We start from the raw sequence: 16,164 nt of genomic DNA, 5'->3' as shown, positions 1-16,164 counted from the left end.
TAGGGTCTCCTAGGAGTCTTGATAACACAGTCACAGGATTGGAATACACAAATACCCACAAATTAAATATATATGCCCTGTGAAACATGAGGTAGTTCTCTACTCTGTGCCAGGCAAAGGCACAGAATGCTTATAAAGCTACTTGGCTAAATGTAAATTTAATTTATGGAGTTCTTTTAAACTTTTATATTTAAGAACATCTTATTAAGCTGGGCGCAGTGGCACACACCTGTAATCCCAGCACTCAGGGAGGCAGAGGCAGGTGGAGCTCTCTGAGTTCAAGGCCAGCCTGGTCTACAAATCAAGTCCAGGACAGCCAAAGGCTACACAGAGAAACCCTGTCTCAAAAAAAAAAAAAAAAAAAAAAAAAAAGACTATCGACTATCTTACTATAGAAAAGGTAGTATTATGCTGTCCATCCAGATACTCAGCTGCTCAGTCACCAGGTCTGAAATGTGCCTCCCATGCCAGACACTATGCCCTTTAGTGGCAACACAGCACAAGACTATTGAACACAGTCCCTTCTCACAGAGGCTATAGGCTCCCTAGAAAAATGACTTGAGAAGATCTCAGAAGGCATTGAAGGGCTTTAAGTAGAAGAGCGATGCAGGGACACGCTTAGAAAGCTAGCCCTTGCTGTTATAGTTGAGAACAAATTGTAATGGAGCAAGATTGAAAGCACAAAACCAGTTAAGAGGCTTTGCCACAATCCAGTGACTGATCATGGTGACTTGAGCTTGGTTGGTGACAGTTGGGTTGAAAGAAGTGGGGCATTTTGAAAGCTGTGTATGGAGATGAGGCCAGTAGACCTTGTAGTGTGCTGGGTGTGTGAGTGGACCATAGGGAACCTTGAAGCATCTGCTGTGGGACTCGGTTGGATGTGTTGATGCCGTTTTATGGTCATGAGACCAGGGTGCATGAGCGGATTTCTACATACTGACCTTTAGCAAACAAGAAGGCATCCAGGGAGAGAAATCACACTACGCAGTTGAGTTATATATAATAGGTCTATAACCAAGATAAAGGGGCTGAGATATAGATTTCATAGTCATGAGAATATAATAAATAATAATAAAATAATATATAATAACACAAAAAAACTCAAAAATAGATAAACTGTTTAGGGAAAGATAGTAGATTGAAAAGAGAATGTCCTCAATTCATGTTACACAAACATAGCACACAAGCGTATGAAGATTAAGAAGCTGGACTCTGAAACCACGTGGTGCTGGACTCAAATACTTCCTTGCCAGCTGTGAACTCACCTGGTGATGGAGAGAACACATACGTTAGCGCAAGAATGAAGAACTGCATCAGACATTTAGCAAATCCTCAAAATGATTTGTTTACACCCTAGGTAGGAAAAATGGTACCACCTTTATGTTGTTTATAAACTACACTATTTTAGTAAGAGGCAGTAGATACATCTCAAGTACAAAGGCAGCTTCTCCAGCTCTTAAATTTAATCTTATCCAAAAATTTTAAACCATGTCAAAAGCTGAGAACTTTGGATATGTTCTTATGTTATTTGTGCAATAATTTTTATCAAAGTTTGCACGGGGAATCAGATTTTATTATGCTAAAGTCAGTCCCTATCCAGACAACTGAAATTTTCATTTTTGAAATAGATTGTGACAGTTGCCACATAAAGATGTACCTGGAGTTTTCACATCATACATGTGCCATGGCTCTCCTCGGTGCTTAATATGTAAGGGCGTTCGGCTAGCCGCATAAAACATTAGAAACTGAACGTCTGTCTCCATTTATCTGTGATGCCACTTCTTACCGATTTTTTTTTTTTAGTTAACCAAAATAATTTTGTGGTGATGTTGTAAAGTCATCTGTAATTACTAAAAGTGGTCCTATTCACTTTGTAAGATACTGAGGTAGCATGTGCTTTTGTTGACCGCCGCCATCTCACCTCCATCCTGTGTCGCTGTGTGTTTTGCATTGTGTTTCTTTACATGGAAGACCATCTGCCGTGGATTACCAGGAGTTGAATGAGGATGGAGAGCTCTGGCTGGTTTATGAAGGCTTAAAACAAGCCAACAGGTTATAAACGTCTTCTCAAAGTGCAGTGTTATTAACCTGATTTCCTTACTAACAGTGGGCTCACAACTTTGACCGTGTGTCTTGTGTGTTTCTTGTCCTCCTGAGACAATCAGTCTCGATAAAAGCTTAAATACCTTCTTTTAAAACTGTCTCTACTAACAGATCCTATTAAGGCTACACTTCATTGTAGGTGGATACAAGTTGCTTCACCTAAGCCACAGTGCTGTCAGGAGTGAGCATCTAAGCACTGAGGCGCTTTAGGACTTGAGGGAAACAGTCTTCCAGCTGAAGAGCGTGTTGTTGGAGCATGGGCACTGAGACCTGTTACCTGGACAGTAGCTTCTTTATAATAAGTGTCAAGCTGGAATACCGTCCCTAGAACAGACGTGGCCTAAGAGCGGTGTCAGGTGCCTGACGCAGCGTTTCTGTGGTTACATGGGAGTCAAGGCCAAAGAAGTCAAGATAACCGCCTGAGCTCAGCAATTCACTTGCAGGAACAAACACAAAATAGAGTTAGCTGTGTCTCTCTAACATATTCTTCATCTGCTCTAGTGATGTCTGTGTCTTTAAAAACTCATAAAAATTTTCAATTTTAGGGATTACAGTTTTAAAATTCTTACACTGTTAAGTGGGCTTCTGCGTGTTCTGCTTTGTTCTAACCATAACCATTGGCATTAGCTGCAATGCTGTGGGTTCACTGGGTCTTAAAGCTTCATGATAGCCAAAATAACTACTCTGCTATTCATAGTTTGCTCACAGTAGCATTATAAGTTTTACTCAACAGTTAATAACAAATGAGATTAGGATTAAATGTCTTTTTCTTCATGTTAATTAATTTTGACTATAACTTTATATTTTGTTAGGATTCTATTACTGATATATAATTTAACGGGAAGAGAGATGACAGTTCTGTCTACACACACACACACACACACACACACACACACACACACACACACACACACACTTACAGAACTACCAGACTGGGTTTGGGTAAATCTATAGATTTCCATGCAGTACACCAGCCTTCTGTCCTTGGATAAGTGGACAATATTAAAACCATAATCCTGTTTCCACCTGTGCCTGAAATCAGTATCTGGGTCTTTGGAGGTCATTTTTTTTTAAGCTTGGGAGTGTTTAATCTTGCACTTCATAATGCAGCTATTTGTTTCTTGGCAATGAGACTATCTATGCCAACTTAAAAGAGAGATTCGTGCAATTAAAAAAGACGGAAATGTGGACACATGAGCTTCCATTTCTGGCATCTGAGTTTCATGGCATTATTGGAATCAGGAGATGCACAGATGCTAAAGTGTGTCTGCCTTTCCTGCTCTTGCAAAGGCTTGCGTCACCTTGCACCCATTGGTGTGAGCTCCTCTACACTGAAAAACTGTGTGACCTCTCTACAGGCTGCTGGAATCCCAGCTGCAGTCGCAGAAGAGGAGCCATGAGAACGAGGCCGAGGCACTCCGAGGGGAGATCCAGAGCCTGAAGGAAGAGAGCAACCGGCAGCAGCAGCTGCTGGCCCAGAACCTGCAGCTGCCCCCTGAGGCCCGCATCGAGGCCAGCCTGCAGCACGAGATCACCCGGCTGACCAACGAGAACTTGGTAAGGAGCCACCAGTGCCCGGGTCCACTGTGTGTTCTTCTTGGACAAGCACAGCTTTTCCTTTTTTGGAAAGACACTCTTCTGTCCCTGATGGAAGCCAAAAAGAAAATATGGATGTGTTGGTAGAAATGAATGAGAATAGTGAAATTGCACCCAGGCTATTTCTCCCAGAAGTCTCTTGGGCAACTGAGTCTTCTCAGACCTCACGCAGAGTCTGGAAGAGAAGTCACCTGGCTGACTGACTACCTGTTGGGCTTTGGATGCCAGGGAGACCAGCTCCAAGTGGTGTTCCTTTGATTCCAGGCATCCAAGGAGGATGCTGCCCCACCCACCTAGCAGGCCAGCCAGGCAGCTTCTCAGCTGAAGCAGGCAGGGGCTGTGGGCTGACACTGAGCTGAGCTTCTAAAACAGGGTAGAGACAAGAACCGAGCTTCATGTGCTCTCTTCTTTTAAGCGGAACCTGTACGGTAGTAAAGAGGATACTTTCACTTAAAATGTTTTTTCTACAATATTTCTTTTTCTATCACATTATAACTTTGATTACATATTTGCAGTTTTAAATCTATGCAAATTTTACAGATAACCTGACTGCATAAAAATCAGTGAAAGATTATAATTATATTTTCACATAAAATTTGTTCTTTAGTGGCACATGAAAAATTAATTCCACTTAAGATCTATAGTAGAGTTGAATTTCCCTGAAGGTCTGACTCTATTAGTGATAACTGACCACACAGGTAGTTTTCTATCACCATATGTTCACCCACGGTTTATCTAGATCAGAAAAAAGTCACAAAGTGCTTTCCGTCCAGTCTTACATGCGAAGCTGTGGCAGGGGTGTGGGGAAGAGGGCAAAGCTGGTGTCGGGACGGACTCTTCCAGCATCGCTGAGCCAACCTGCCTGCTTAATGGAAAAGTTTTCTGAGTCAGAAGATGGTTTTTTTAAAGTTACATTTTACCCTATTTGCTGATATAACTAACAATGCTTTTGTTGATTAGGAATTGATAAATGTGTGAAACAATATTGATTGATCAGCTTACAGGCTCTTTGCTTCTCTGTCTTAAAATGCCACATGATTGATCTGTGGGATGGGTTTGTTTCTGGGTGGTAGATTCTCAGTGTGCTCACTAAGTTAATCAAGTGTTGTCCTTACAGCCTGCCCGTACTATTAATATTCTCAGCACATTTTGTATTTAACACATAGATGAACGAGCCCTGCACTCTAAACGGAAGGCTCCCTTTAGTTTGTCTTGGGCTACCTTTTGCAGATCAGCTGCCTGTGCCATTCAGTACCCTGACCGCTAATTCAATGATTATCATCAAACTCAAGTGTATGGAATGATATTTTTTCTCAGGCTGCTTACAATTTCTCAGTCTTAATTATGTACTTTTTAGGATGCACTTGAGCAGAATATTAAGGCAATAGCATGTGTGGGCTAAGTTCTCATGACGTTTTGCCTTGCTTACACACACACACACACACACACACACACACACACACACACACACACACCTCAACACACACACTAGTACACATAGGAATGGATTTCTTGCCCCTGTAGTGCACGGCTTCAGAGGCCTCCCCATGCTGTCTCTCACCAACTCCACCACTTCCAGATGAGAGTGGGGTGCTAACAGCATTCCTGCCTTTTTATTTTGTTGCCTTCCTCAGCCTTGCTGCTCTTCTGGTAGCAGCTTGGGAGAGTCACAATGAGGGAGGGGTAAAGGTCTGTCAGTCTTCTCTGGTCACCACGGTTCCCTGCTTTAGTGACCTGCTGAATGACGACATCCTGGCCATCACCTGTCTCTATTGTCCATGCAACATAGAGTCTCATCTATACTAGAAAAAGGACATAGTAATGGCAGGTGACAATTCCGAGCCAGTGAGTAGATACAGTTTCGTTACCTGTGTTTTAAAGTATTTTTAAGTGACTTTTGCTGAGAGGTAGCTTTCCCTCAAAGGCAGAAGAAACAAATATCCGTTGTACCTGTTTTTTCAGTATTTTGAGGAATTATATGCAGATGACCCTAAGAAGTATCAATCATATCGGATTTCACTTTACAAAAGGATGATTGTATGTAAACCACAATGCTTTTCCGTTGTCGCCTGCTACTTCTAGCCTCCTCTAACCGAAGAGCACACTGCTGCCTGCCGCCGCCCGGGAGGTTTCCTCCAACCCTCTTCACGAAATCTCTGCCCCTAGCCTCCACAGCTGTCTTTAGGCAGCGTGTCCTGTGTCCACTGTGTGTTTAGTGTGTTGTTAACCCAAGGCTTACAGTGTGATGGAAGCAACGTGTTTCCAGAGATCGTGTAAAACCCAGGAAGCACAAGCCGGCACCGGAAATGCCAGCAGCTGATTCCTTTGAGTCACTTGCCTGAATCCTGTGCAAGCTGGAGAGTGAATGAGGGTTTTCAAATGCTGTTCTTCTCTGAGACTTAGTGACACCCACCGGCCAGCTTCACTGACTCATGTCCCCTTCTAGGCTGGTCCTGTCCACTTCCCTCCTCGTTGCTGAGGTCCTAACTGCCTGTCCTTTGAGAGAATCCTTTACTTAAAGCCATTAGTCACAGGTGTCTTGCGTTTCTACACAGATTGTCTGTCTTTCTCACTTTTGGCACCCCAAATTAGTCTTTTTAAAATATATATTGACTGTAAGATTTTGTGACATCTTACACTACCTGGCATTTGGGTCCTATGTCACAGAAAGCTTCCCCCGCCCCCCCCCCCACTGAGACAGTACATAGCCCGGGCTGGCCTTGAACGCAGAGATCCACCCACTGCTGCCTCCCCTGTGCTGGAACTAAAGGTGCATGCCACAGCATCCGTCTCACCTACCTTTTCATTCCCCCTAAGTTGTTTGTGTCCCTTAAGCGTTAAGGCTAAGTCTGGATTTGGTAAAGCATAACAGTGCTGTACTCATGCCGTGTCAGTCTTTTCCTAAGCGCAGCCATCCTTCATGCATTCATCAGAGCTCTGCTCAGTCCCCTGTCAGAAGCGGCAGTCCACCTGCGTCCTTTCCCATAGGCAGCTCCTGGGACTTCCATCACGCTGTAAAGGAGCGCGCTGCAGCGTGTGTCAGCAGTGCCCTCGCTGCAGCTGCGCCTCCTCTGCCCGCCAGGCTGAGCTGGGTCGCACCAGCCAGCTCTTCCCCAGCTTCTGTGTAACACTAACAGCGCTGCTGCCGTGATTAAAGCCTGTGCCCTCCTTTGTGCCTGCGCTCAGCCCCCTTCATCTTTCTGACAGAACTCTCATTTTGATCTTAGGATCTGATGGAACAACTTGAAAAGCAGGATAAAACTGTCCGGAAACTGAAGAAGCAGCTCAAAGTCTTTGCCAAGAAGATTGGTGAGCTAGAAGGTACTTCAACACGTTTTTACAGCATCCGTCAATTTTTAGTCCCTGTTGTTTGTGACATAATGGAGCTTTGTAGGTGACATTTTAGAGAAAATAACCAAAATTACTTTCCACAGTCCTGACCTCTGTGGAGTGGAAATTTCTACTTCTACAGATGGGGATAATTTCCATAGTAATACAACAGTAAGTTACACTGTTTATTGGCAGTACTTAAAAATCTAGGTTCTTTTTTTTTTTTTTGTCAAAGAACTTCCTACACTAAACTGGACACCATGGGAAGCTGTAACAACCCTGTGCTAAGGGTATAACCCATGAGGTTGTTAAACTACAGGCCCTTTGCCAACATTAGTGAAGATGAATAAATATAAAAGCCATTTTTTCTTTTTATTAATTAATTTATTCACTTTACATCCTGGCTATAGCCCCCTCCTTCCTCTCCTCCCAGTCCCACCATCTCTCCCTCTTCCCTCATCCCCTGCCCCTATTCCTCAGAAAATGGGAAACCCCCCTTATCCCCCCTCCCCAGCACATCAAGCCTCCTCAGGGCTGAGTGTGTCCTTTTCCCCTGTGGCCTGGCAGAGCAGCCCCACCAGGGGGAAGTGATCAAAAAGCAGGTCACAGAGTGCATGTCAGAGACAGCCCCTGCTCCCCTTACTAGAGGACCCACATGAAGCCCGATCTGCCCATCAATTACATGTGTGTAGGGGGCCTAGGTCCAGCCCACGCATGGTCCATGGCTGGTGCTTCAGTCTCCTCATGCCCCTCTAGGCTCTGGTTAGTTGGCTCGGTTGGTCTTCTTGGGAAGCTCCTGTCATCTTCAGGTCCTTTTCTCTTCCCCCCGCCCCTCACTTTTCTACAAGACTCCCTACATATCGCTCAGTGTTTGGCTGTGAATATCGGCATCTCTTTCGAACTGTTGCTGAGTGGAGCCTCTCAAAGGACAACTCAGCTAGGCTCCTGTCTGCAAGCATAGCGGAGCATCCTCAGCAGTGTTCTCTTTCCTGGGCTGGGTCTTGGGTTGGGCCAGCAGGCATTGGTTGAATATTACCTCAGTCTCTGCTCTGCCTTTATCCCTGCACATCTTGTAAGCAGAGTGAGTTTGGGATTGAAGTTTTTGTGGGTGAGTTAGTGTTCCTCTCCCTCCACTAGGAATCTTGTCTAGTTAAAGAGTCCCCTCTCAGTCTCCATGACCCCTGCCACTAGAGTCCCCAACGTATCCTCCCAAAAGCCTGCCCTGACTTAGGTCCCCAGCTTGTCACAGAGCTGCCCTGCCCCCCCCCCTGCAGCCCCACTCACCCTCTTGTCTCTCTGCACCTCCCATCCTGCCTTGCTCCCTCTTCATCTGCCACTGCTGTCTGTTCTATTTGCCCTTCCGAGTGAGATTTAGGCATCTTCCCTAGGGTCCTCCTTGTTACTTATCTTCTTTGGGTCTGTGATTATATGTTTATCCTGTACTATATGGCTAAAATCCACTTATAAGTGAGAGCATTACCATGTGCATCTTTCTGTGTCTGGGTTACCTCACTCAAAATCTTTTCTAGTTCCATCCATTTGCCTGCAAATTCCATGGTTTTCATGTTTTATTTAAAAAAATTTATTTCACATTTTAAATCAGTTTTCTTTAAAACATATGTTTTTAACCAGTGAGCTGCACGCTCAACTTTTGAAATGTAACTGAAGAGAGAAGTTAAAGGATTTTAGGCCACTATTCATTTCTGGCTATTATCAATTAGAAATAAAACTTTCCTGTTAAACTATCGTGATAGCCAAGCCAAAAATAACATTTGTGCTAGCAACTTATTAATTAAATAAGAAAAAGACATATTTGTTCTTAAGAAAGTTAATATTTTGAGTTAAATTATTTGCATCTAGATGATAAAATGCAATAAGCTCATGTGAGTTGGGCACCTGCCCAGGCATCGTCCTGCCATCTCTCAGAGCAAATGTGGTAAGCTCTTCTGGCGCTTACTTCTCTCTTCCCCTTCAGACCTGTGTTCTACAGAAAAACACCAGAATCTTATGCAACAAAGCACGTTCTAATGAAAGTTATTTATATTTTTTGCCTTAAATGTATCAAAACCTATTTAAGACCCTTTGCCTTAAATTAAAATTGCCATCTATATCCTGTGGGCTATATTTAATTAAGATACATTTTAAAAACAAACTTTTTAAAAGAAAAAAATGCCAACATGTATAATTTTTAGCAGAATTTACACAGCTAAGTGGAGAACCTTTCAAAATCTGGTCTGTGTGGTGCTCTATTTTAATCCAGGAGTAGGTGGTATGTCTTGGTTTTCATGAGAAAAAAAAAAATCAGACCTGAAAGTATTCTGTAAGCCAGTAACTTTTTTGATACAAGAAAAACAAAACCCAGGAACTATGCGTGACTTTCCCGACACTCTGCCTGTTAGACAGTAGGTGTAGAAGCTTAGCCTCCTGGTTTCTCTGCTCTAGATTAAATTTTCCAGAGTTTTTCTACTTGTAAGAAATTTGTCTGAAAACTGGCTAAAACCTAAGATTAAGATCTTCGTGGTGCTTTGGAAAGAAAAGGCAAATTTTTAGAGACTGTCTTGAACTACTTTTCTTTTCCAGGATAAAAAGAAGTTAAGGGCTATTTTCCTTTTGAGTTTATAAGAGCCTGGGAAAGGAAAGCAGAGACAGCTGCAAGTTCTAGGACGCCGGTAGCGGAGCCCTGGCTAAGTGCCGGCCGGCTCGCCCTGTCTGCTGCTCACGCTGGGGCTGTGTAAGCAGCGGGAGTGTTCTTCCCACAGAAGGGGATCTCTCAGAGGCATGGAGGGTCAGGAAGGAGTCTTCGGGTTCAGTATATGGTGGAGGCCTGGTTTTTGCTTCCCAGCTGGTACCTTGTTGCTTAGCCCTCCAAAGAAGACATCGTCTGTCCTCACATGGCTGACGCAATCAGAAGAAAGGTGTTAGCCTTACCGGGCCTTTAAAAAGCTGATTTTAGGCATTTTCACATTAATCAGTGCTAACAAACACTATTTTGTCAGCTATCTTAATGTGGTTTGAATTCAAGATAATGATAAATTATAAATAAATGCCCTTTTGCTTTTAATGACTAGATATTGGATTCTATCCGTGCTTCTGCCGTTCCCGGGAAGTCTGTTTGCTTGCTTGTTTTTGAGACAGGGTCTCTCATGTAGCTCCGGCTGGCCTCAGACTGGCAGTGTAGCTGGGGGTGACCCTGTATGCTTCACCCACCTGACTGCCTCCCAAATGCTGGGATTACGGCGTGCTCTGCCAGTCCCAGCTTGTCATTCCATTCTGTGAGCAGACCTCTGAATGTTTAACTACTTTTTTTAAAAGATTTATTTATTCATTATTATGTATACAGTGCTCTATCTGCATGTACACCTGCAGGCCAGAAGAGGGCACCAGATCTCATTATAGATGGTTGTGAGCCACCATGTGGTTGCTGGGAATTGAACTCAGGACCTCTGGAAGAGCCGGCGACGCTCTTAACCACTGAGCCACCTCTCCAGCCCAGTTTAACTAGTTTTGGTTGGTTAAGATTTGTCAGCACATATGGCAGATTGCATATGTTGGGGGCTTTCCTGTGGTGCTCGGATACTTGCAAAGTAAATCTGACACAAACCAAACAAAAACTTGTGCTGTTTTCTGGGTAGCTTTTAGATGTTACTACGTGTATATCAGGCTCCATGGCTGCCGGAGTAGAACATCATGTTACTGTTGCTGTTTACGCAGTCTCAGCACAGAAAAGTGTTTTAAGAGAGAGGAGAAACTAATGTCCGAGGCGAGGGCTTCATTTTGTGCGGAATCCACGGACTGTCCCAAGAGCACGGGGCCCCTCAGCTTCCACCTGACAAACATGTCTCTCTCTCCTCTTTGTGCTTCCCTAAGTGGGCCAGATGGAGAACATATCTCCCGGACAGATCATCGACGAGCCGATCCGGCCAGTCAACATTCCCCGCAAGGAAAAGGATTTCCAAGGAATGCTGGAGTACAAACGGGAGGATGAGCAGAAGCTGGTTAAGAACCTGATTCTAGGCAAGTGCTTTCTGCGTGGCTGCGGTCCCTTCCAGCCAGGGTAGCGCCGGGGGCAGCTGTTCACCGGGGCAGCGCCGGGGCCGCTGCTCACTAGGGCCTCAAGTCTGATTTCATGTTCTTTAAAATTACTTTCTTGACTGTCACAATATCTCAGTGGGTGATGGTGCCTGCTCCACGCCTGATGACTGAAGTTTGGTTCCCAGGGCTCCGAGGGTGGAAGAAGAAAACAGTCCTGCAGGTTGTCCTTTGACTTCTGCAAAAAACGCCATGTCACTGACTCTCACACAGCACACACAAAACAAGCAAATGTTAAAAATATATAAAGTTCTAACAGTTCTTTTTTAAAACAGTGGTCCTGTCATGCTGTAAAAGCCTAAGTTCCTGCCAGTTACCGCCCAGCTTCAGCTTTCTCAGCATGGAAGACCATAAAGCCACTGGCAAGCCCAGCTCCGAAGTTTCATGAGCCATCATTTCAAACTGCATTATAGTGCTGTGGTAGAGCCCTCCCTGAGCAGTCATTATCAGTATGGGAGGTCTTGTGTCTCAAGCTATCTAGAAGGCTCCCTTGAAGCCAAGCCTTTCACCTCTGGCTTCATGTTAGGCTCACCCTGGAAATTTGTTTTGGTTTTGAGACAAGATCTCGCTTATGTAGCCCAGGCCAGCCTAGAATTTGATACGTAGCCAAAGCTAACCTAATAGTCCTCCAGTCTCTGCCTGCCATGTGCTAAGGGCTATGTGTGCTTCCTTTAAGAACAGCACGTAAGGGTTGTATTTTGAGGGGGAAGGCGTTGAGGATCAAACCCAGGGCCTTATGACTAGTAGACAGATACTGAGCCATATCCCCAGCCCACTCAGGAAGCTCTCAAAAAGTGTTGCTAGCCCCCTAACCCAAATGAAGTACATTGAAATCTCCAGGGAAAAGAGCTTGGCCAAGTCTAGTGTCATTCTGGAAATGTCTCAGGGATTCCATATTGTAACCACAGTTGGATGCCACTGTTGTAAGCCTTGTGGGTTTCTGAACTACTGTCTCTATTCCATAGAAATGTTCATGACCAACTGTGTGTAGGAAAATACTTCAATAATATGGAAGGAAAAAATAGTTAAGGAAAAATTCCAGCAAAGTATGGAAAAGACAGGACAATTGAAAAGGGAATGGTATTTCGGGGACCAAAAGCCTCGAATGTGAGCCACTAGGAAGAATGGGGGTGCGGAGTAAAATAAGGAATGGGTGTGTGGTCCCCTAAGTAGTATTAAACTAAGCCTTCTGCCTTTGCCATTCTCTCCTCCCAGCTACCATGGTGACAGCGGTGGGATGTAATCACACCTAATGGAGCATCCCTCAGCTTCATGGCCTTCAGCTTAGTACAGTGTACAAGTTCAGAGGCTCCTCGGTTTCAACATGATCTTCACTTAGCAAAAAGGCTTAAGGGGCTGGAAGCTTAAAGGGTAAAAAGGAAAGAGAGTGAGAACAGGTGAACCGGGTTACAGAAGATTGTCTGGGTGCACAGTGGCCAGAGAGAATAAGGATCTAATTATGCTTATATCTGAAGCCAGACCATCAGAGGCAGAAATGGTGTGAGGACCATGGCCCTGGGTGGGAGTCATGGCAGAAATGGTGTGAGGACCATGGCCCTGGGTGGGAGTCATGGCATGTTCAGCAAACAGCAAGGGGAGTTGTTTGGAGCAGAGCCAGCTGAGCTTATAAGAGAGTGAAGAACAAAAATCGAACAAAATCGGCATGATCTAATGTGAAATTCAGCACTTTCTTAAGTGAATAGCTGTAGATATTTAATGTTATTTAGGACTAGGGGGCGGATCCGAGAGACCAGGTAGGAAGCTAGTCTAGTGACCCAGGAAATGGTGATGGCCTGTACTGGGCAGTAGAGGCACAGCAGTTAGACCCTGGCTGTATCATGTCACGAGCATTAACAGGATGATAGGTAAGGTGGATGGTCTGAGAAAAGCAAGGGAGTTAACAATGGGGAGGTTTATGATGGAGAAGCTGAAGGTGCGGAGCTCCATTAGTAGAGCAGATGCTGTGGGGAATGTAGAGCTTGACTTGGGAGAGGCTTGGTTTGACGTGCCTGAGCAGAGACGCCAGGAAGATAGCTCGTAAACAAGACCGGACTTCAAGGGAAAAGTCAGGGCAGGCTATGTAAGTTTTATACAGACATGCACCCATAGTCAATAATTTCGCTAACGAGCTGTTGAAACGCTGTTTTTTTATGACTTGCCCCGAATGATTGAGCTCTTACACAACTGTGCTTTCATCCCTCACAACACATGCCTCCCAAAGACTCTCGGGGTTGCGTAATTGTGTTTTTCCTTTTTTCTTTATTCAGAGCTGAAGCCACGTGGTGTGGCTGTCAATCTGATCCCAGGGTTACCAGCATACATCTTGTTCATGTGTGTGCGACACGCCGACTACCTGAACGATGATCAGAAAGTAAGATCATTGCTGACATCAACAATTAACAGCATCAAAAAAGTCCTGAAGGTCAGTTCCGCGTCCCGCAGTTCTTGGCTGTTAATGACAGTGTGAGCAGAGGTACTGCTTCTTCTTCAGACTTGGCACAGTTGCCCTTTATAAGCTCTTTCAGAGTCCCTACAGCCTCCTGCTGTGGGAACGAGCCTACACAGCCCTCCATGTTAGCTGCTTTCTCCTCACTGTGACCTGACAGAAACTCTTAGGGGAGGGAGGATGGTCTTGAGGTCTCAGAGCTTTAGGAGGTGTAAGCCCATCAGAGGAGCAGTAAGCAGAGACGACTCAGAAACGGCTGGGCTGCAGCCCTCAAGGCCTGCCCCCTTCCCCCAGCTAAGCCCTGTCTTCTAAGGACCCCACAACCTCTCACAGGCTAGCACTAGCTGGGACCTGAGGTGAACATAACACTGTCTTTGTGCCTTCGTACAGAACACGTTCAGCTTAGACAGTAATCAAGATGAATTTGATATTGTTGCATCTAATTGAGAAGCTAGGTAATTCATCACAGACAGAAATAGTCTGCTTTAGGTTTTACTGGGACCAAACTTAAAATGTCTAGCAGAAGACAGGCATGGTGACACATATCTTGAAGATCTCTCTGAGTTCAAGGTTAGCCTGGCTTACAAAGCAAATTCCAGACCAGCCAGCTCTACACAGTGAGACCCTGGCTCAATAAATACATGTAGATTATGATGCTTATGTTGTGATGTCAGGTTCAGTAATGTGTAGCTTATTCTTATAAAAAGATGACCAAAATGGCATTAAAATTTTTCTTTCAACTTTTATTCGCTTATTCTCCAGATCATCCCATGAGTTATCTTGTTACCCAAATTCATTGCTTCCATTTGAAAACAACATGGAGATGCTTCTCAGAGATGAGAGACATCACTTGGGAGAGACAGGAAAAGCCTGTTGGCCCAGGAGCTACTTATCTTACATAACCTTTTAGTGACTCTAGAGCACTGGTCCTCAGCCTGTGGGTTCTGACCACATTGGGGGTCACATTTCAGATATTTACATTATGACTTGTGACAGCAGCAAACTTACAGTTATGAAGCAGCAACAAAAAATAGCTTGAAGGCTGGGGCCCCCACGACCTGCGGAGCTGTATTACAGGGCCGTGGGCTTAGCAAGGCTGAGGACCACTGCTCGAGAGGAGCACATCCAACTTTCAGCTCGGTGTTTCTAGGAGAGAGGAAGATGTGCTCTAGGCACCTTGTCTTCTGCTTATTCAACTTAACAAAGCATCTAGGATGAAGATCTGGTAGCTCCCTTGTTTCTAAATGGTCTTTTAAAATATTTATTGTAAAATCCATCCCCTCAGGGGTCAGGGAGCCCTGCAGAAGAGGAATCAGATAGCAGAGGGGACAGAGGGCACCAAGAAACCAAGGGCCACTAAATCAACAGGACCAGAGCTCATGTGGGCTCACAGAGACCGCAGCAGCACAACAGGCCTGCCCGGGCCTGCGCGGGTCTGCACCAGCTCCTCTGCAGATGTATTATGGCTTCCAGTTTAGTGTTTTTACTGGAGTCCTCAGTGTGGGAGTGAGTCTTTGTTTCTTGTGCCTTCTCTTGGCTCTTTGCTTCTGTTTGCTTTATCCAATTCCAATGTGTTAGTTAGGTTATTTTTTAATGTCGTTTTAGTATTACCTCTCAGAAGTCTGTTTTCTAATGAGTGACAGAAGTGGATGGGATCTGATGGGAGGCCAGGAGGGAGGAAGTAAGAGGAGTACCAGGGAGAAACCACAATCAGGATATATTGTGTGAGAATGAAAACATTTTCAATAAAAGGAAAAAAGAAAACAAAAAAGAATTGTAAAATATGTAGAACATAAACACTGACATCGTACTCTTCCTAAAAAGCTAATGTATACAGACACTGCTGCACAGGCGATGCCGCAGTTCCTCCGTGGGCGCTCATCCTTGCCCCTCCCTCACCATTACATACAGACACTACTGTACAGGCGATGCCGCAGTTCCTCCGTGGGCGCTCATCCTCCGTCCTCCCTCACCATTACATACAGACACTGCTGCACAGGCGATGCCGCGGTCCCCCTGTGGGCGCTCATCCTCCGTCCTCCCTCACCATTACACACAGACACTGCTGCACAGGCGATGCCGCGGTCCCTCTGCGGGCGCTCATCCTCCGTCCTCCCTCACCATTACATACAGACACTGCTGCACAGGCGGTGCCGCGGTCCCCCTGCGGGCGCTCATCCTCCGTCCTCCCTCACCATTACATACAGACACTGCTGCACAGGCGATGCCGCGGTCCCCCTGTGGGTGCCCATCCTCCGTCCTCCCTCACCATTACATACAGACACTGCTGCACAGGCGGTGCCGCGGTCCCCCTGTGGGTGCCCATCCTCCGTCCTCCCTCACCATTACATACAGACACTGCTGTACAGGCGATGCCGCGGTCCCCCTGTGGGTGCCCATCCTCCGTCCTCCCTCACCATTACATACAGACACTGCTGCACAGGCGATGCCGCGGTCCCCCTGTGGGTGCCCATCCTCCGTCCTCCCTCACCATTACATACAGACACTGCTGTACAGGCGATGCCGCGGTCCCCCTGTGGGTGCCCATCCTCCGTCCTCCCTCACCATTACATACAGACACTGCTGTACAGGCGATGCCG

General features: G+C 45.4%; 1 protein-coding gene across 4 annotated transcripts in view; it reads left to right on the top strand.

The window, feature by feature from the left end:
• The window catches only part of MYO5A (myosin VA), a 166,181-nt gene that overhangs the window by 133,079 nt on the left and 16,938 nt on the right, over window positions 1-16,164 (top strand). The window contains exons 30-35 of one of the 4 annotated variants that reach the window (XM_084754564.1): window positions 1,972-2,052; window positions 3,462-3,660; window positions 5,662-5,736; window positions 6,927-7,020; window positions 10,897-11,043; window positions 13,386-13,540. In XM_084754564.1, the coding sequence (XP_084610690.1) occupies window positions 1,972-2,052; window positions 3,462-3,660; window positions 5,662-5,736; window positions 6,927-7,020; window positions 10,897-11,043; window positions 13,386-13,540 (751 nt within the window). The remainder of the gene's footprint in view (window positions 1-1,971; window positions 2,053-3,461; window positions 3,661-5,661; window positions 5,737-6,926; window positions 7,021-10,896; window positions 11,044-13,385; window positions 13,541-16,164) is intronic. The other 3 variants (XM_084754566.1, XM_084754565.1, XM_084754567.1) reach the window with 3 other exon arrangements.

This window comes from Acomys minous (genome assembly GCF_964271855.1).
Source record: "Acomys minous genome assembly, chromosome: 13".
Classification (NCBI taxonomy): Eukaryota; Metazoa; Chordata; class Mammalia; order Rodentia; family Muridae; genus Acomys; species Acomys minous.
The sequence above is the reverse complement of the archived record's forward strand: the minus strand, read 5'-3'. Positions and strand labels throughout refer to the sequence as shown.